Source organism: Anabas testudineus, chromosome 12 (genome assembly GCF_900324465.2).
Source record: "Anabas testudineus chromosome 12, fAnaTes1.2, whole genome shotgun sequence".
In the NCBI taxonomy this organism is placed as follows: domain Eukaryota; kingdom Metazoa; phylum Chordata; class Actinopteri; order Anabantiformes; family Anabantidae; genus Anabas; species Anabas testudineus.
The window spans coordinates 16,736,636-16,757,255 of NC_046621.1; the positions used below are offsets into that span (position 1 = coordinate 16,736,636).

Here is a 20,620-nt window from a genome sequence, read left to right on the forward strand (position 1 = left end):
AACCAGTTAGTTTAGCTTAGGATTAACATTAACAGCTCTAAAGCACTCCTGGAAATGACTGATTTACTTCCTAGAACATCATAAGTAAATCATATTTGCCTTACCTTTCTTGGGACTTTTAGAAAGTGGGGGTGGTGTCTCACTTCCAGGACTCTCTTCAGAGGCTACCTCTTGCTGCTCTGGACTGGTCTTGGGTCTGTTCACATCTGTTTGACCAGATACATTTTTTTTATAGCTGGTGCTAGTATTATCATTCCTTTTTTTTGTTGGAGATGAAATGGGCAGCCGAGTCTTTGATGCCAAGGGAGCATTATTCTCCAGATTGTTCTGCTGCGGTTTCTTAGCATCGGAGGCAGGTGGGTATCCTGTTTTCCCACTACACTCCCCATGTTCTTTCTCCACACCATTTACCAGGGTTGCACAGTCCATGTTCTCATCTGACTTTTCTTTAATAAGTTTTGTTCCTGTCTTGTATGTGTTTTTTGTGGGAGAAATGTCTCCTGAAACCAATTTTCCTCCCTTAGCATCCTCAAAACTTGGTTTCCTGCCAGTTTTGGTTGTAGTGACGGGTGATTTCAAAGGTTCTTTGGTTCTAGGTTGCTTTTGCAGTTTGGAAGAACTGGCACCATCAGTCACTGATGGTTTATCTGGTGTCACTGGGGATTTGACATCAGCATCTGATGTTGACCTTTTGGGAATTTTAGACTTTGAACTTGTTGCACTTATGGAACTGTTGGTGCTTGGGTCTTTTAGTATTGGTGATATAGAAACTGCCTTCTCATTGCTTTGCTCCCTCTGTATTGGAACATCACTGGAAGTTCCCAGATTTGTGCCTTCTCTGGAGGATTTAGCCTTAGTGGTGACATTTTTAACCTTGCTTCCAGTTGCAGTGGATGGGGTCTTTGCTCCACTTGCTGCTGTTGCTTTAAGCCCTTGTTTAGAGGCCTGGTTGGGCTCTTGGCCTCTTACCCCAGCTTGTACTTTTGCTTTGTACATATCTGGGGGTAGAGCGGTATCATCAAAGTCAGAGGCCTCAGAATCCGCTTTTTCTGTAACTAGAGGTTCAGGAGTATTTGTGTTAGAAAGTGTAGCCTTTTCTGTTGTTGTAAGTGGCTCAAGGTTGGCTTCCTTGAGTTCCACATTGCTGTTCTGAAGGTTTGGCAGACTGTCAGAGAGAGAGAGATGGAGAAAGGTAATTTATAACAGAAGGAGTCTTTTTAATATTCAGATTCACACATATATTTTCAATGAGAAACAACTGCATTTTCCATTTTAAACAATGCCATGGTTTGTGCTGTATTACATTTATGTGACATCTGTGTACAATAGTTCTATTCACATTTAGATTTTACATGGAAAACAATAGTTTGTAAAATATAATTGTTACACTTGCCATTCTGTATAACTGTGATACTTAGTGAAGTTTAACCTTTACTTACTGCACTTAAGTAAGTAATAAGTATTTTATTTATGTATGTGTGTTTTTGTAGTGCAGCATAACTACTTGTACTCTGTATAAACTGAAAATGATCTGAATGCTATTTTTCATCTTTTAATGAAATGTTAATGCAAATAAAACTTAAAGGAATGTTTGAAGTTTTGGGAAAAAAATAGTCATTACATAAGAAGACTGATAATACTCTCAAGTCAGTACAGTAAGTAGTTACTTGAAACTTGAAATATATGATTCTGTTTTATACTACTCAAAGCTAAAACTACAGCTAAAAATCTGTGGGGTTAAACAATAAGTTAAACTTAAAACCCCTGTGTAGCAGTCCTAAAACCATATATCAGCCCCAGTGTTGAAAATTTTTCTTGACAGGGCCATCTTTAGCCTGAAGTGCTGAATAACTCACAAATGTACAAGGTAATGCCATGGTCACAGCACAATCTATTCTTTAATCTTTTGAGAGCTGAGTGTCTGTATATATGCAATGCCACTTTTCTATGGCCATTAGTCTGAGTATATCCATGTAACCCTTAGGTCAAACAAAAGTATGCAGGCCTTAGTCACCAGTTGCATGTCAAGTTTTGTAATCACTAACTTGTTCAAGTATTCAGGTGAATATACACCATAGGTAAACACTGCAATTTGGGCCTTCATTTTATCTGAAACTTGACAAAAAGAAAAATAAATACTCGTCCATTAATGCCGCATTTACTGTCTAGTAAGTAAACATCATTTTCTAGAAATTTTAAGTAGTGTTTTAGTCACTTTTTTGTATGATTAAATGTATTGTGTATGAATATTTTAGTGCCTCAGTATAGGTTTAACCTGTATTGTTCTCTGGTACAAAGGAGCATGGGAACTCAGAGCTCAGGTTGCATGTCAGCTTAGCTCTCTTCAGCTGCCCTGCTTTCTGGTTCTCCCAGGATCAAAGGGACTATTAACCAAGAACTGCAGGAAATTAAAATAGACAGATACTCACCGTTCTACTGTTTTATCCGAAATTGTTAAAACTGAATCTGTGCTGTACTCCTCTCCTGTCAGTTCATTCCCGTCCAAACCTGGCTCGGTGTTTACATACACCCTCTGGGCAAAAACCTTCTGCTTCGAAGGCAGATTCACAGTCTTCCGAGTAACACGAATATCTTTCAATTTGCGTTTCCCTTGCTTTGTGTCTGTGCCAGTGTCAGGCTCCTCTGGCTGTGGTAAGGTTGTTTGGAACTCCCCTGTAGTCGCTGCCAAGGAGATGGTTGATTCTGGCAAGCTGCCACTGGACAGCAAAGTCTGCAAAGGACTAGAGGGGCTGTCTGCAGTGCCCTGAGTGGCTGAGTCGTCCACTGGAATCACTGTGACAGGTACAGCCAGCACAGGGGGTGAGTCTGCTCTGAAGTCCTGCTCCTCCTGTTTCATTCTCTCAGTCTCTTTCTCCCCCTCTCTCCCCCCTTCCTCCTCCTCTCCCAGGTATGTTTCTACCCATATGGCTTTGTGGAGTTGGACAGGAGAATTACCTCTGGGTATTTCCTCTCTCTCAGGTGAACAGCTCCATGCTGTGGCTAAATTTTCTCCAGTGAATATTTGAGCATTCCTATTGGCTGTCAAGTTGTCCTTCTCTGTATCTACAGAGTCTTCATCTTCTTTCAGCTGTGAGGTCGATAGCTGAGGGCGTAATGTTACTCCTGTTAGGGCAGTGACATGCCCCGCCTCTCCGATTTTCACAAAAGTTTTCTTTGAAGCTAAGCTTATAGAGGTTAAATTAGGTGACTTAGGGGCCTCAACCGGAGATGAGATGGAGAGGGGAGTGTTAAATGATGTCATTGTAGTCGGGCTCACTGTTCTGTCCTCTGTATTCTTCAGGATGTTTTCTTCCAAATTAACCTGCAGCCTTTTGCTTACTTCCTCCACTACTAAATCTGAGAAGCTAACTTCTGAGTTTGTATCAGCACTCAGATGAGTGGTAGTAGAGGGGTCCAGTGTGGTGGGAGTCACATTCCCAGAATTCTTCTCGCCGCCAGCTGTGCTTACCCTGTGCACATTCACTTCTCTCACACTGCTTCTGCCACTGCTGTTGCTGTCTGCAAATGGAAACTCTGCTTCACCAGTCACCAGAGAAACAACGCTTGAGGCACTGGGACTGGAACTTTGGCTAATAGTGTCACCATGGTCTGCTCCTGTTTGGGGCTCATAATTTAGCCCAGTTAGCTCACTATTAGAAGTTGGAGTCTTTAGTCCGTCCTCCTGTTTAGGCTGTGGTGACGTTGGAGAACTTGCATCAGCGGAGGCGTCTGAATGCTGCCTACTACTGCTCTTCTTTCTCTTGAAGAAGCTACTGACGCGATCAAACACTCCTTTCTTATCCTCTGGATTCTGAAAGTGGATAGATGTAAATTTAGACAGATTAGATACATTTAGATAAATGACTTGCACTCACTTAAAACCAATGCACAAACAAATGTTAACACAAGATCAAAATCAAATACAAGTATGTTGTATGTGCAATGGACAAGATGACAATGTGCAAGTAAAGAAAAAAATGCAATATGACTACTAAAGAATGTTTTAGGCCAACATTTAGTTTTAGGTTGTTAACAGCAATTTGTGATTTTAGACAAGCTAAGTAGATGTATATTGAAGAAAAATCATTTAAACATAATAAGAATTTTGACTTTCTGAATCAGCCTTTTATAGATCACAAAATGTGTATCAGGACTAATTGTATGTGTTTTTGGTCTGGATTTTCTAACATTCATGTTCTACAACTTACAAGTTTGTTTATTCTGTCAAAATATTGAATCTTGGGGCATCGGATGACTAAGCAGTTCAGGCACATAGTACTACGCCTACATAGTAAAAGAATACCATAAATTACTCAAATTTTTTCTGATCCTTTATAAAAGAGTTAAATCGAGACACCCTGGTGCAATTAACAGCTAGTGGTAAATTCAGACCACAGTGGGATGAATAATGACTAAAAAGACAGACACAGACAGACAAAATTTCTTTGATGCACAGCTCATGGGTTGTCATCCAGAGTTACTAACTGTACTTAAATAGTGAAAGTAAGAAGTAAAACAAAATAGGCATAGGTCCAGAAAAATTAAACTTTAACAGAATTGAAACATCACAGCCAAGAAGTCACAAAGCACCATGTTAACATAATACACACACAGTCACGTGTTAAGACTAGAAACACGAACCACTGTATAAAAAACAACAGTTGCAGAGAACATTATAAATAAACATCAGTTACGTACCATTTTGACTTCCTGGAGTTACTGGTGTTTTTAAGAACATATAAAGATCTTCAGATAGTTATAAAAGTACTTGACAAGTTGTAAAAGCTAGTGTCCTACTTCACGTCTGGGCTACATTAAAAATAAGTCCTTTCTCATGAGCAGACATGTGCTGCAATTGCCTGTGTGCCTGTACAGTCTCCCAGGTCTGAACAAAGTGTCTGACTTGAGGGCAAGGCCATTTGCATCACAGCAGCAGTGTGAAAAAAAAAATGTGAAAGACGTTTCACATGGCAAACAAGCAAAAGGAGTTCATAATCCAGTGAAGCTGAATGGGTGTGGATAGACCTGCTGGAGACAGCTCCACCCTTCCCTATTCCAAAGCTAGACAATTAAATTCAGAGACATCTATTTACTATACCTAATATACCATATAGAATTCAAGTTTTATCAGTTAAAATTAATTAATTAATTCTAACATTCAGATAGGAACTGTAATCTGAAATAGGTTATAGGTGCCACAATCTGGTGCACTTTGTATTTCCCTTAACTGTGGAGAGAGTTAGACCTGACTGTTTCCACTGTCTAAACAGGCACTTTTCTGTGATAAAAGCCAGTTTCAACATATTCTCCAGTGTTCTCAAACATTCACATAATTTCACTGAGCAAAGAGCAAGTAAACACAGCCTGTGGCCAGATTTTCCAGTTCATGTCTAAATACAGAAACCTAACTTGCTTGGATTTAGAATTCATTTGCTTTCATATGTAGACAATGCTGCAGCACTGTATCTCCTGGTTGCTTCGACTCACTCACGAGTTATCCACGGTGAAGCAGAGTACATTTAGAAATTAAAATAAATGGTAGCTCCTGTGTCCAGTGTGTGTTTAAGTCTTGAATGGTTACTTGCCGCCCTCTATGCAAAGCTACAACTGTAGAATTAGCTGTCCACTAAGCATTCCCCTTGTAGTCACACATAGCAATGACAAATGTCAGGTAGGTGGAGATACACTACCATATCAAGGTGCATTTGGCCCACTTCCTTATCTGTCAGCCAAAGCCCTGCTTCATTCTCTGATCTCAGCAGCTGATAATAATACAGGCACACACATGAACAACAGTGTTGATCTTAATTACTGTTAAATACTCCAGGGCATTGGATCTTTAAGCAAGCATGCCAAAGTATAAACAGAATAAGCTTGTGTTTTCTTCTGCAGGTCTAAACTTCATGCAACTAAAATTCTTTCTAATAGTCATTCAACTAACTATTATACATCTGGCATGCCCGAATGCCTGAAAATACTTTGCAAACACATGAAAATACTGCAACAATTTCCACACAAATATCACAAAAAGCTGGTTTGACAGGTTTACACAGTCCAAGCCCACAGGGATTCAATAGGACAATACTTTGTGCAGCTGATCTTAAAGGGGAAGCACAGTCCCTGAATATGCTTTCTTGTTCACCTACAGGCCAGTCAGTCACTAAGCATTTAACACTGTCCCCTACAGACAGAAATGAGAGAAAACAGTCTGAAGGTGGTGATGTAATGCAGTTGTGCAGCTGTTTTGGAGAATACACTGGAAAGGGAAGCTAAGCGTGAACATGGGAACATTCTATAAATGTGGATAAAAGTTTTGCACCCTAAGGTTAACAGACTATTAGAGACACAGTGCAGGGAGAGTCATTTTTATGCAGATAACTACAATGCTAATTATAATTTTATGATTCTTAACATGAGGTTTTTCTTGCTAATTGGAATTCCTGTTATTATCAAGGGGCTTTTATTCTCTTGATAATCAAATTATTTATATGCATAAAAGCATGCAACAGCAGAAAATACTGTCCCACTGATCAGTGGATCATTGTTGTAGATGCATACAAGTCTACAAAGCAGTTTTTTTTTATTTAATATTATATAAGTTCACCATATATTTTGTGTGCATTTAATCTTAAAGTTACAATTAAGCTTATAGTAACTTAATCTATAAATATCTACAGTGGAGTAAAAGGTGCGACGTTTGTTGAGTATTTTAAAATGTTGCAAAATGCAAATAATCCAAGCAAAATAATACTTAAAATAATAAAAGTCAAAATATACTGATGTAGTACTATCAGCAGCAATACTTGTATATATTGTATATAATATTTAATATGAATGTGTTACTGTTCTGATGATGACTGTTTATCTAATATCTGGAAGAACTATTGGTTGTTTCTTTTTAATCCAACAAAAACTATATTACTACTTTAGGTGAAGAATCAACACAGAATTATTGTAACATGTCCCTAAAAGCAATGTTTTTTATCAATAAATAAATTCTAATTTCAAACAAAGTTATTGAAGTAGTTCTACAGTACATGTACTTACAGTAAGTGCACAGGGAAACACACAAGCACATACAAAACTGTAAAATCTTCAATTTTCAGTCCAACACCGATAATACATGTGAAAATGTGCTAATTAAACTAACCTTGAACATCTTGGAGGGTGAAGTAGGGCTGTGTGGCTGAGTCATGTCGAAGCTGATCATTGAGGTGGACTCAGATTGAGGGTCCCATTCCGAATCAGCCTGGAAACCACAGTCTGTGGAAACACTCATCTGATCGTAGCTCCTGGTAGAGAAGCAGGAAACATGGACAGAGAGAGAAAAAGGGGGTGGGTGGATGAAGGGACAGAGAGGATGTTATGTCAGTAGCCTTTGTTTCACTTCTCACTGTTCAATGCTCACGTATTTCTTAAATATTCATCAAATTCTTTGTCATTCCACCTTTTAACCACTATTTATTTTCATTCAATTTCGAAATAAAGCTAAAGAAATGTGGTTTATACACCTATGCGCATATAAACACGCAGCTCTAAAGGTGATAGTTAGATAAAACAGTTATATACAGGATCACAGGCTTTCTCCAGTGTCACAGACTCTTCCTCATGCGCTTTATATGAATAGAACTCCAAACCCAGCCCTGCTGTGGCGTTGTGTGGGACATGTTACTGACACCTCTGACTGTTCTTCTACTTTCGTGATGAGTTGGAAAAACACACAGAGGTGACAGCCAATATGGCACTCGGCAGACAACGTTCACTCCCCAGCAACAAACCGAGTAGAGCAGAACAATTAGCATGCCATCGAGGATTCTAGAACACGTGTGAGGCATGAGGAGGTGAGTTTGTTTCGAGGAGGAGTGGTCCGTCTGCAGTCGAGGTTAGTTGCTTCAAAGTATTTGCAGATGAATCACACCCTGTCTGAAAACAAACAGTCCTCCTCGTTTTAACAATAGACATTCCCTGTAGCTACAAAGTGTCATATGACATATGATAGTGTCATGGGTTCAGCTGCTGGCAGGAAGTGAGCAACCAGCCTCTAAGTGTGATTCATTAAGATTTTGTGCAATATATCTAAGTGTCTTAGCGTGCACACACAAAGTTACATTATGTCAGCAGCAGTAGTAGAAAAGAAATCCAACCTACTCCAGGATACTGTTTGTCAAGACCGCATGAAGTGTTTGCAGCTGTATCATTTTATACTTTGTCCCAAGACAAGAGTAAGCAGCAAATGAGCTGCAATACTGTGTGTCCCCATGAGGGGGCAGAGCTCAACTGCAATTGGTTTTCCAGGGAGACAAGCGGAAAATCAATTCAGTTGACATGAATTTGTGTTTTTTACCATTTGACCTAGTTAAAATGTGCAAAGACAATAAAGTCAGACTGTGTGAGGAACATATTCTGACTAACATAGAGACATACACATAGACAAATCTTTTAACTGGAGTTTTCTGGTGATAAAGATGCAGAAATGTGTTTTTATTTTTAGAAATGTTAACAGACACAGGGTGACAGAAAATAATTCCTGTATATTAGAAGACAATGGATTAGATCCAAGTCTTATTCTACTTTTTCAAAGTGGGGATAGACAACAGATGCAGAGAGCCTGCGGATATTCCACCATATTTACATTTTTGCACAGGCTGAGCTGCGGGATCAATCGGCCACACCTCACTACAGTGGCTTTTTCTTTTATTAACTTGATCAAACAGGCTGATCATGTTATTGCACTCTGTTGTAAGCGTTATGTAATTCACAATGATACATAATAGAAAATAATTTTTGAAATATTTTTCATCAGAAGTCTGTGTTGTTTTTAGATATGGACAAGCATATGTAGTATGTAAAAACATAAAGAGATTAGAGAGTCAGACGGGGTGTTGGTACTTCCTGCATGCAGGCATGTGTGGTATTGGTATTGGATAAAGACATAACACCAGGAAATAAAGACAAAAATCAGCTAGATAGATGAGGGATAAAAGGTGAGCAAAACAATGTCTTATATAGCCTTGTCAATAGAATGTCAACTAAGAAATCCCTCATGAATCCATGAGTGTTGGATCTGTTAAAAAAAATGAAACTTTCTTTTTGATACACATGCTTGGTCCTATCTATCTCCATTTTGTTATTTTCCTGAAAGACCTCTCAACATCCCCGAAGTAACAAGCATGAACGTGTTGCTTTCAATCAAATATGGCCATATAGGAATTAAAATTACACCAGGGACTGATCATGCTGCTACATGCACTGTAGGTAGAGAGGGTTAAGAGGCAGCATCCTCAAACTGTTGCATCAAGTATGCCTCTAGCATGTGAACTGATTTATGGTCCAGCGTGGGATTTTCTACACTGACTGGAGATATACCCTACAGTGGTGTTACTATATATTTATGTGTTCATGTCGTCATTTCATAAGATAACAAATTTAAGGCAGAATATGGAGCTTTTCCTAAACTTACTTGATACCTCATGAGCTCTAGTGGCCACAATGCAAGTAAAATACTGCAGCACATTAAGATTACATAATGCTCACATAGGGTCTCCGTTTATTTAAGCATTTTGGTATTTTTTGCAATACATTCACGATTCTGCTTCCACAGTTGAAAAATCACTGTACAGACGAATAGAACTGATCATATTCAGCTTCTCCTTCAAAGATATGAAGAGCCTTAGCACAATTCACAGGTAAAGACAACCTACTTATGCTTCGTTACATGCTGGGTCTTATTTCAATGCAAGATCGTGAGAAGAACATTTTTGCTTAAAACAGGCTTTGAGAGTAACCTCTGACTTTGTTGAAGAAAAAGTTACTTGGATGACATATGTCTCCGTCACCTTCTGTCAAAGTGCAGGCACAGACCAGCTGCAACTTGTCTGAGCCCTCTTTTTGTTGCACACAGAACAAAGCTCTACTGTTGTGAGTCTGCAATTTATGACATTTCAACATTTGCTGTTATGTCTTGACACAAAATGACAGCTGATGTCACTGCTCAAAGATTTCATAGGTTAAAAGCTTATCAAAGAGGTTAAGTTGAGAGAAGCTGATGTGGCTGACCCCTTATCTAAGCCATTTAGATTAGTGTACAATATCTGGTAAACACAGTTACTGTGAGACCAAGATATTTGGACACTGTGAAGATTGTGTCTGTGCACACTGCCAAACCAGTGTCCCCAGTAGTGTTGTTAAAATGACTGGATAAACAGTTATGGTTGATGCGTTTATTTCATCTTAATGTAAATACTGTTATCAGTCAACACTGTGTTGATTTGTTTGTGCATTTACGGTGTTGGAAGATCTGCAGACTAAAGCCATGCAGGCTCTGTGCGTATTTCCACAATTTTAGCCCACACTTTTTAGGATCAAGGCAAACGTTGGCCCCACCAGTTGTTTGATGATGTGCAGTGGGAGCAGTTTCTGGCATCCATCACTGGAATGAGCAACCATCCTGTTCCCTGACAACTGAATGGATTTCTGCCTTTTCAGAAATTTTGGTTGGCTGCAGTGTGAGCACTTCCACAGTCCAATTTCCTGTATGCTACTTGTCAAAGGATCCAATACATTATAAATAGGAGCAAGCTTGCTCAAGTAGTATTAGAGTAGTAAATCTATTTTACATGATATCGCTCGAGCTGTAGGCTATTCTACTATCTTTTGTGATACAAAACAGAACTGGAATAATTAGATCGTCCTGCGATTGGCAGCTCCAACTTGCTCCATCTCCTTTCATTGTAGAGTCACAAAAAGTTAACACATATTTCTTTGTCTTTGTCAATACTGACATAGACAGCTTATTTGTTTGAATAAACTCCACGGTCAATGCGCAAATCAAAGTGAGAGCTCCTTGCACCATGTCAGATCCGTGTGATCAGAATTCGGAAATGGGAAGTGGAAAGGTAGAATTTTACTTATTTCTCATTATTTAGAAAGTTTTGGAAAAGTCTTATTGATTTTAATAATATTAATGACAACCTGGAATGCAGGGCAAAGTGTGGCAGAGTACAGCAGGGAGAGGGAAGGCTGGGCAGAATCTCATGCTAGCACTTAAAGTTTGGTTTAGGCTTCTCTGTCAAATTGACACACAACCTACACAGGTGCCTGATGTGCACCTCCCCAGAAATGTAAGGAAAAGGTCGCAAGAGTGCTGCTCAAATAACTAATAGCTGAACTCCTTTGCCTTCATTTTCCGTCTGTTCTTCCTGTGCATGATTTAGTGAATATGAGAATATGAGAAATTAAAAAGAAAATACTTGTTTTTGTTTACTCTGGAGAACTTATTCATTACCTTGACAGCTTGTTTAAACAAGGGATGCCATCAGATATACGTCTGACTGGTAGAGGAGGAGGTGTCGCAGTTATTTATAATGATAAACTGACTATCGTACAAAAGCATGTACACAAATTTAAAGCTTTTGAATGTCTTTATAGTAACATAACAAGTATAGATACAAATATAAAGTCTGCTCAGCCGATCCCGCTAATTATCATTTACAGACCCCCAGGGCCCTACTCTGAATTTCTTTGTGAATTTGCAGATTTCCTTTCTAACCTAGTTGTTTCTGTAGACAAAGCGTTAATTGCTGGAGATTTTAATATTCACTTTGAGAATCCAGAAGACCCTCTGAGAACAGCATTTATGTCCATATTGGACTCGCTAGGAGTAGATCAGTGTGTAGTAGGACCCACTCATAAAGCGGGTCACACCTTAGATTTAATAATATCATTCGGTTTAAGTATAAGAAATTTACTTACGCTCCCACTGTCTGAAGTTATCTCAGACCACTATCTTGTTTCAACTACAGTGTGTCATATTAACAATGTATACTCAGCGCCGCGCTATCGCATTAAACGTACATTTACATCAACTACCGCACAGAGCTTTATTAGTAATCTTCCAGAGTTATCAACTTTGATTGGATCACCGTCTGACACCACAGAACTAGACCAGGCGACTGAATATCTCGAGTCGTCATTACATTATACCTTAGATAAAGTAGCTCCAGTTAAAAGAAAAGTCATTAGAGATAAGAAACTTGCTCCTTGGTATAACGATGACACGCGCGTCTTAAAACAGACTGCTCGAAAGTTAGAACGTAAATGGCGCCAAACTAAACTGTTAGTATTCCAGATAGCGTGGAAGGAGAGCATCCTGAACTATAAAAAAGCTCTTAGTGCAGCTAGATCAACGTATCTCTCCACTCTCATAGAAAACAACAAAAACAACCCTAGATTTTTATTTAATACAGTAGCCAAATTAACTAGAAAGAAAACTACTGCAGATATCTCCACAACAACGTTGTGCAGTAGTGAGGACTTCATGAACTTTTTCAATAACAAAATTGTAAATATAAGGCAGAAAATTCAAGCTTTAAAACCAGACAATTTAGTTGACGCAGGTGACGAGCTAACCTCAGCAGATCAGTACCTAGATTACTTTACTCCTCTTGAAGAGAATGAACTAATTTCACTCATCTCTTCTGCAAAATCTTCAACCTGTACATTAGACCCTATACCGACACACTTTCTAAAACAGATAGTGCCAGAAATAATAGAACCCCTGCTGACAATCATAAATTCCTCACTCAGCTGTGGGTATGTCCCAAAGTGTTTTAAATTAGCAGTTATTAAACCGCTAATCAAGAAACCTGATCTCGACCCTTGTCAGCTGTCAAATTACAGGCCGATATCAAACCTCCCCTTTATCTCAAAGATTCTCGAAAAGATAGTAGCTGGGCAGCTATCCTCGTATCTTCATAGAAATAACATACATGAACTCTATCAGTCAGGATTTAGGCCTCATCACAGCACAGAGACGGCCCTTGTTAAAGTAGTAAATGACCTCCTATTGGCCTCTGATCAGGGTAGTGTCTCTATGCTTGTGCTACTCGATCTCAGTGCAGCTTTCGACACCATTGACCATAGTATTCTCCTTCACAGACTAGAAAATGTTGTTGGAATTAAGGGAACGGCCCTCTCCTGGCTTAGGTCCTATTTGACTGATCGTTATCAGTATGTAGATCTAAATGGCGATTACTCCACATGCTCTCCAGTGGAGTTTGGTGTTCCACAGGGTTCAGTTTTAGGCCCCCTGCTTTTTTCCCTCTACATGCTTCCTCTGGGCAACATTATCCGTAAACATGGTATTAACTTTCATTGTTATGCTGACGACACACAGTTATATGTTTCATCAAAACCAGATGAGATCAAACTGCTTAATAAAGTTGAGCAATGTGTAAAGGATATACGAGACTGGATGCTAATTAACTTCCTTCTGCTAAATCCTGATAAGACAGAAGTACTAGTTATAGGATCATCTGCAGCTAGAAGCAAGATGTTAGACCACACCGTAACTCTAGATGGCCTTTCCGTTACATCTAGTGCAACAGTCAAAGACCTTGGTGTAATTCTAGATTCCAGTCTTTCATTTGAAGCTCATGTAGATAATGTCACCAGGACAGCTTTCTTTCACCTCAGAAATATTGCCAAGATAAGGAATATTTTGTCACTAAATGATGCAGAAAAATTAGTCCATGCTTTCATCACCTCTAGGTTGGACTACTGTAATGCCTTACTGTCTGGCTGTTCAGCCAGGTGCATAAACAAGCTTCAGTTAGTTCAGAATGCAGCAGCGAGAGTCCTCACTCGAACCAGAAGATACGATCACATCACGCCTATCTTATCTACACTTCATTGGCTCCCCGTGAAATTTCGCATTGATTTTAAAATACTACTTTTGACATTTAAAGCATTAAATGGTCTTGCGCCGCATTATCTAAGTGAACTGCTAGTGTCTTATGATCCACCACGCCTACTTCGCTCAAAGGATGCTGGCTGCCTGTCAGTACCTCGTATCCTAAAAACTACAGCTGGGGGCAGAGCTTTTTCTTACAAAGCCCCAAAGTTATGGAATAGCCTTCCAAATAGCGTTCGGGACTCAGACACAGTCTCAGTGTTTAAGTCTAGGCTGAAAACCTACCTATTTAGTCAAGCATTTGAGTAAATAGATCTGGGAAGGACTCATGGACGTAGATCATTATGGTGAACTGGTATGTTTAGATGCTGTCTTCCCAACTCTCACTGATCACTCGGGTTTGTTGATGGTGAAGTGTTTGGTTGCTCTACATCCCAGTGCGCCCTCATGTCTGTGTTTTCTTCTGAACCCACCCTTTTAGTTAGGCTGTCATAATTAGTCCTGCCGGAGTCCCTGCTGCACTACACTAAATATACATTCACCTCAAACTTTATCTGACTGTGAATACAACTAACTGCAATCTCTCCTCTTCTCTCTCTTTCCCTCTCCCTCTCTCTTTTCCCTCTTCCTGTCTCTCTGTCGAGCTACACGTCATTCCACCCTTTGCCCTCTGGACCTGTCTGACTCGTCCTGATGCCCAACTTCTGGCTGGAGATCTCGTCGCCTGGATCCACCGTTTGCCCTTTGGGATGCGTTTGGAGACTGGATTGGTCACAAGCTACTATGATGTCGGTCCCGGCCTCGGCGGACGTCGGAAGCTGTTTCTTGGAGGTCTCGACTCAACGCTCGATAGTCAAGGAATGGAACTAGTCTGCCTGCAATAACTAACTGGACTCCATATTAACTTAAAAGACTTTAACTGTTATACTGGACTGCTGCCTACACAGCATGTAATCACCCATATGAGGATGGGTTCCCTGTTGAGCCTGGTTCCTCTCAAGGTTTCTTCCTGTTGCCTTCTCAGGGAGTTTTTCCTTGCCACTGTCGCCCTCGGCTTGCTCATCAGGGACAATCACATTATTATGACTCATACACATACACTGTTCATGTACTGTTCTTTGGTTGTGTAAAGCTGCTTTGTGACAATGTCAATTGTAAAAAGCGCTCTACAAATAAAATTGAATTGAATTGAATATAACAAACTAAATCAGGAAATAGGTTAAAGCAAAGCAAAAGTCGCTTCCTTGGCCTTTTTCCTTCAGCTTCTGTGTAACATCTCACAGCCAGCCAAACATGGGCCTTGGTCCTGTGTCTGAGAAAAGTAAAACCCCATGGACATAATTCACTTCAGTTTCTTAGCACCATACGATATTCTGAATTCTCAACATAAACTGATTTTTCACTGTTCAGGCACAAACACAGAAGTAAAACAAACAGATTTCAGTTAGGCAAACCAGTAGACCTGCATGGATCTGCCTAATAAACTCAAACAAGGGATGGAAAGGTTTCAACTGACTCACCCTGTGTTGGGTATATGAGGGGTATAATGAGTCACTGGAGGCTATTGATGAAAGATGTTTTGTTCTAATATAAAGGTGAAGGGGTGCTGGATTTGACTGCTATACACAATAGCTACAGGCTGTTATGTTGACTGTGTATGGCTGTTAGTGCTGGAACATGGAAGATGTTATTTTAGGGCCAAGTTGCCCAATAGGAAACTTGGAGCTGGGCACTAAGCAGCGCAACAATTCAGCAAAATTTGGACACTTACACTCTGCAATAACTTGATTAAACAACACAGCAGCTACGCAGTTTGTGTTGAAACAAGCCTGATGTTAAAAATAATGTATTTGTTCATTTGTAAAATAAACTAAATTAATTGTATCAAAGTGCAATGCAACATTTAAACAAACTCTTATATGGCTCCATGTTGTGACTCCAAACAGCTGTTGTTTTTAACAGCAACTGTGTATTTGGGAGTGTCTGGAGCAACTGCTCCAATGCTGAATGTTTGCCAGAAGCATTGCATAAGTACAATAACCAGTAGACTGCAGCCAATACTGTACACTTCTACTTCTACTACCAATAGCCAGTATAATGGCACGCAATGGAAACCAACCAGCACAAATGTGAATACTCACGCAGACATGCTTTGAAACTAGAGCCTATGATGATCTTGCAGTTTAGAGCAAAATGCATGTGCTCTTCGAACTGCAGATTATTTTAAAGTATTTTTTTTTTGTTTTGGAAATTAACATATTTTTATTTAGTAAGTCAGATTCCAGCTATTTCAGACAGTCTTGAGTCTCCATGATCATTTACATTTTTTTAGAAGAGTGTGAGACTAGGAGCAGATGGTCAAAACAAATTAGGATAAATGTCTTCTCATTTCTGTGTGTTGCTCCGTGTGTTGCAATAATGATATTATATGAAATTCCAATATTCCTCCTTTAACAACAAGAATCTTCTTTGCCAAGAAAAAAAACTATGTCAGTCCACAGTGCTTGCCTAATCCAAACTGGACTGTGCAACTGTAAATTATGTCATATGTTAGCAATACTGGAGGTTAATTTCCCCAAGGGATTAATACAGTATTATTTATTTTTTTAAATTCAATAATAAGTGCAAACAGATCATGTTTAGTTTTTACTCCACCCTCAGCCTGCTTTTATTGGTAACATTTGAGGGCCTACTGACACAAACTTACAACAGCTAGGTATTTCAGGACATCTTGACAGCCAGTCAGGATGCAGCAAATACTGTCTGACAGCAAGAGAAATGCAGAAAATAGCATTTTTCATTGACCTTTTAAGTGCAGTTGCAATGAAAGTTCTGATAGATATACTGTGCTCCCTTCTTCAGAGTAATGGTATCTAGTGACATTGTGCATGAGCTGAATGACTTAGTCAAACAATGAATTAATCAAAGCCAGCGGCTTGCACAGCCAGCAGAGCACAGGTCATATTGTGAACAACTAATCAATGGCACCAGCTACACACACACACCACACACACACACACACACCACACACACACACACACACACACACACACACACACACACACACACAAACAAACCATGACTCTGTGTGATCGTTTACTCTGCTTTCAGTAAAAACACATTATCACTTCACTCCTAATTATAAACTTAAAATTACTTTAATTGATCTACTAATGAAGGCCACTATTGTCAGGACAAATGCTGCGTCAAGGCATGAAAGAAAACTGGAAAAACAGCTCTACCGTTTCCACACAGTAGTAAAACATACTTCACAAAGCTGTGAGAAGCATGCATAGTCTGAAAGAGTATGCATGCTGAATGAAATTATTATTGAATGAGTTATTAACTGTCACTGTTGGAGATGTATTTCTGGTTGTGCTAGCACATATTGTAGCAGCTGCCTAGCTTTGTCAGTGGCCCTGTTTTTAATGAAGGCTGATCCAACTTACTAATTGACACCCATTCACACATTTACCGCTACATTTACATGTACACAAAACACATATTGATAAGACACAGTACTGGCATCTATGTAAAAAAAAAAAAAAATGCTGTCATGGAGTTAGTTAGTTTGCAATGGACTACAACTTGAGCACTATGTTTTAGCCTGCATGTGTGTTTGTACATGAATGTATGTACATTCTGGCAAAATAAAGTAAGCTAAATTAGCTATCAGCGGTTCAGTTTCAATGGATGTACTAAAAATGTTCAAGGACATTCTTTTCAAATGTGTTTTTAAGTATCTTCACATCCCACTTACCAAAGGTTTCAGTGCTGCTTAATAATGCAATAAAATCTCTTTCCCAAACTGCCTGCAGTCTTTGAGAAATGTCTCTGATATACATTAAAGTGAATGGTTCCAGCCTTTTAAATAACATCATGTTGTTTTAACATCCGAACCATTCAGCTCTTAGGTCAGGTGAAAGCCAGGTGTTTCCCATCATGCCCTGAGGTCTCGCAGCAAAAACTGTGGCTGTCTTGAACTTGTGAGGTTGCATTTGCATGACGTCAGACAGAAAATTCAGCCTTAACCTTTTGAGCATTTGTTTCTCTTTCTCTGATCAACACATTTCAACATAACTTCACATCACTGAACTATTTTCAGTATGCAATGAATAATGCTGTTAGAAAAAAAAAAGGGGCTTTTATTTTTGTTTCCTTCCTAGATACATAAAACTGAAACAATTTAACAGGTGCATTTATTACCATACCTGTCAGTTTTATCTGGTGCAAAACCTGCTGGCACCTACAGAGAAAATAAACACTCCTAAGACACACACACATCAGTGTTTACTTTAATAACATTTAGACTGACTCGCCGAACATTATAAACTGACTATTAATTCCTCTACAGTTTCTAAAACGGCTTTAAGCCACAGGCTATAACCAGAATGAAAAGCCAGTAATTTGTAGTGCAGTTTTGAGCTGTGGTTTTTACATGTAAAAGCCATGAGCAATCATGCTGGCAAAACTACAAGGAAGACAGCAGTACTCTTCTACTGGTGCCTTGAATCTATGAAAATATTCACAAACTGACGTGTTTGTGTCCTATTCTGTGTTTTTCAGGGTTTCAAAGTGCAGAATTATTTCTTTCACATACAAAACCAAAATAGATAGATATAGTAAATAGTAATGGACAAGATATTTAACTGTGTAAGTGACATTTTTTAGCTGCTGGGACATTAGGCAAAATATTCGGGCCATCATTAGGTTTGCTAGTGTTCATCCTCTGGGGACTATAAATGTGTAGACACAATTTATATAAATCCCATCAAAATATTGTTTTCACATGACATAACATACTTTTTGGACAATCCACCTGTCACCTCAAAGTCTTGGGATTCATTTTCTGTGAACAGTATCTGTCCTTTGAAGGTTTTGTTCATCTGTCACCTAGCATACAGTATTTAAGTAGCTGAATGTCATTCCTAAAGTCACATTGCAAGCATGGCTAACAAACAGGAAGTTTTTTTTATATCTTTATAACATAAACTCAGAGTTACTAAATCCCAAACATTTTTAACATTTAAAGACATTTTAATTAATGGCACAAATGGTTTAAATGCATCTATGGCTCCTTGTCTTCACCCGTGGACAGATCTGTCATTTATAAACATGTAAGGAAGTCTAATTTATAACTTCTGGTGAGAAGTAGCAGCAGAAGGAATATTTGATTTAATAACCCTGAACAAAGGTTACAACATCTACCTAATTGATAATAATTATATGTGAGTCATTGCACAGTATGTCACAACAGATTACATTCAACAAAAATGTCTTGATCAACAAAACTGCTTCCAGCTTCAATAAAAATGCCCTCAACATAGTTTAAAGTAAATACACTACATTTCACTACCTGTTCCCTGGAGTATCATCCTTCACATGTGACTGAATTCATCCCTCCCAACCCTCCCTACAGCCTACTTTACCGTACTTCCAGCCCATCTGCAAAACAGTAGCATAAAATCTGATCTGATCTTGATTTAAGTCAAGAGTATTAACAAATGTAATATAACATTATTACAACCATAAAACCCTTATAGTGCCAGTGGAAGTATGAACCTTTGGAATTAATAACTGGTTCACTCAATTATTCACTTATTTATTATATATTATTTAATCAAGTCATTCCATAGCATCTCTATTGGGTTGAGGTCTGGGCCCTGACTTGTTGTTCTGAAGCTATTCTGTTATGGACTTGCTCTGGTGTTTTGGGTCACTGTCCTGTTACACTCCATGCTAGCTCCCCGGGCACTGTATGTGGCTGCCCACTGCTCCCCCCAGGGGGATAGGTTAAATGCAGAGAACCAATTTCATTGTAACATGTAAATGTGACATATGATGATTAAAGACTTTCAGTTGACGTACAGACATTCTCACATTATCCTAAAGAATTTTTGATACACTTGGGAAATCATCTTCCCCCCTAATCACTACAAGCTGGCCAGGCCCTGATGCAGCCAAGCATTATTACAGGCATTACAAATTATTTACATTAAATTTGTTAGATAAAGATCAGATCACATTTTATGACACATCAAATGTGATGATGACACACTTTTTCTTGCAACTGTATCTATCCATAACAGACAGTCAGCACTTACAGTAACAATACTTTCAGATACAATTACCTATAGCCCAAAAGAACCCAGACCAATTTCTACTGAGAGGAAAATTATGTGGGATATGAAACAAATCAAATGGACCAATGTGAAACACATTTCTTAAAGTGTTGGGGATACCCAATAAAGAGGAGTATACTACACTCTAATTACACCTGGGTAAAAACACATACTCCACTTGAGAAAGCTAAACTGTCCAGCACAACAAGGCATCCAGTACTGCTGTACTGTGCTGTAAGCTATGCTGCAAGACAGGAAACAGTTTGAATAAAATAAACAAATAAATAAAAATTGAAACAAAAACCACTGTGGGTTTTTATGGATTAACATATAGTATCAATATCTGTGACTGGCTGGTTAAACATTTGACAAGAATTCCTCAATTTATAAAACATATCTTTCTAAAGGAAAATGAAGTAGTACCTCTTTGAGGCCCCTAAAATTTGTCAATGTTCTTCAAGCAGTTTCAACTAAAACAGAAGCCGATCAATCAGTAGTAAATCATTACCTATCATCTGAGGAAGCTGCTGACTAGGTGCATTCCTGCAGAGAGGAACTCTGATTAACTGGAACTAAATCAAAGCAAAGAAAGATCTGTTAAGACGTGACAGATGCATTTTATTAACATAAGATCGAGTGTGTGTCTGTGCTAGTTTTAACTACCACACTTACAGTAAGGGATAACTGACTTCTTTTTCACAAACTTTGTCATTGCTCATCCACGTGTTTCTTCAGTATGAGGAAAAAATGGTAAGGGAATTTCCGAACCAACTTTTAAACTAACTACAAAGAAATCCAGTTGTCATGA

At 38.8% G+C, this 20,620-nt stretch overlaps 1 protein-coding gene across 2 annotated transcripts in view; it reads right to left on the bottom strand.

Annotated features, from left to right (window-relative positions):
- Positions 1 to 20,620, bottom strand: part of LOC113159722 (altered inheritance of mitochondria protein 21-like) — a 31,087-nt gene that overhangs the window by 1,791 nt on the left and 8,676 nt on the right. The window contains exons 2-4 of one of the 2 annotated variants that reach the window (XM_026356585.1): positions 7,151 to 7,292; positions 2,430 to 3,811; positions 105 to 1,165 (exon numbers count right to left, since the gene is read on the bottom strand). In XM_026356585.1, coding sequence (XP_026212370.1) covers positions 105 to 1,165; positions 2,430 to 3,811; positions 7,151 to 7,292 — 2,585 coding nt within the window. Of the gene's footprint in view, positions 1 to 104; positions 1,166 to 2,429; positions 3,812 to 4,698; positions 5,018 to 7,150; positions 7,293 to 20,620 lie in introns of those variants that run through there. The other variant, XM_026356586.2, reaches the window with a different exon arrangement.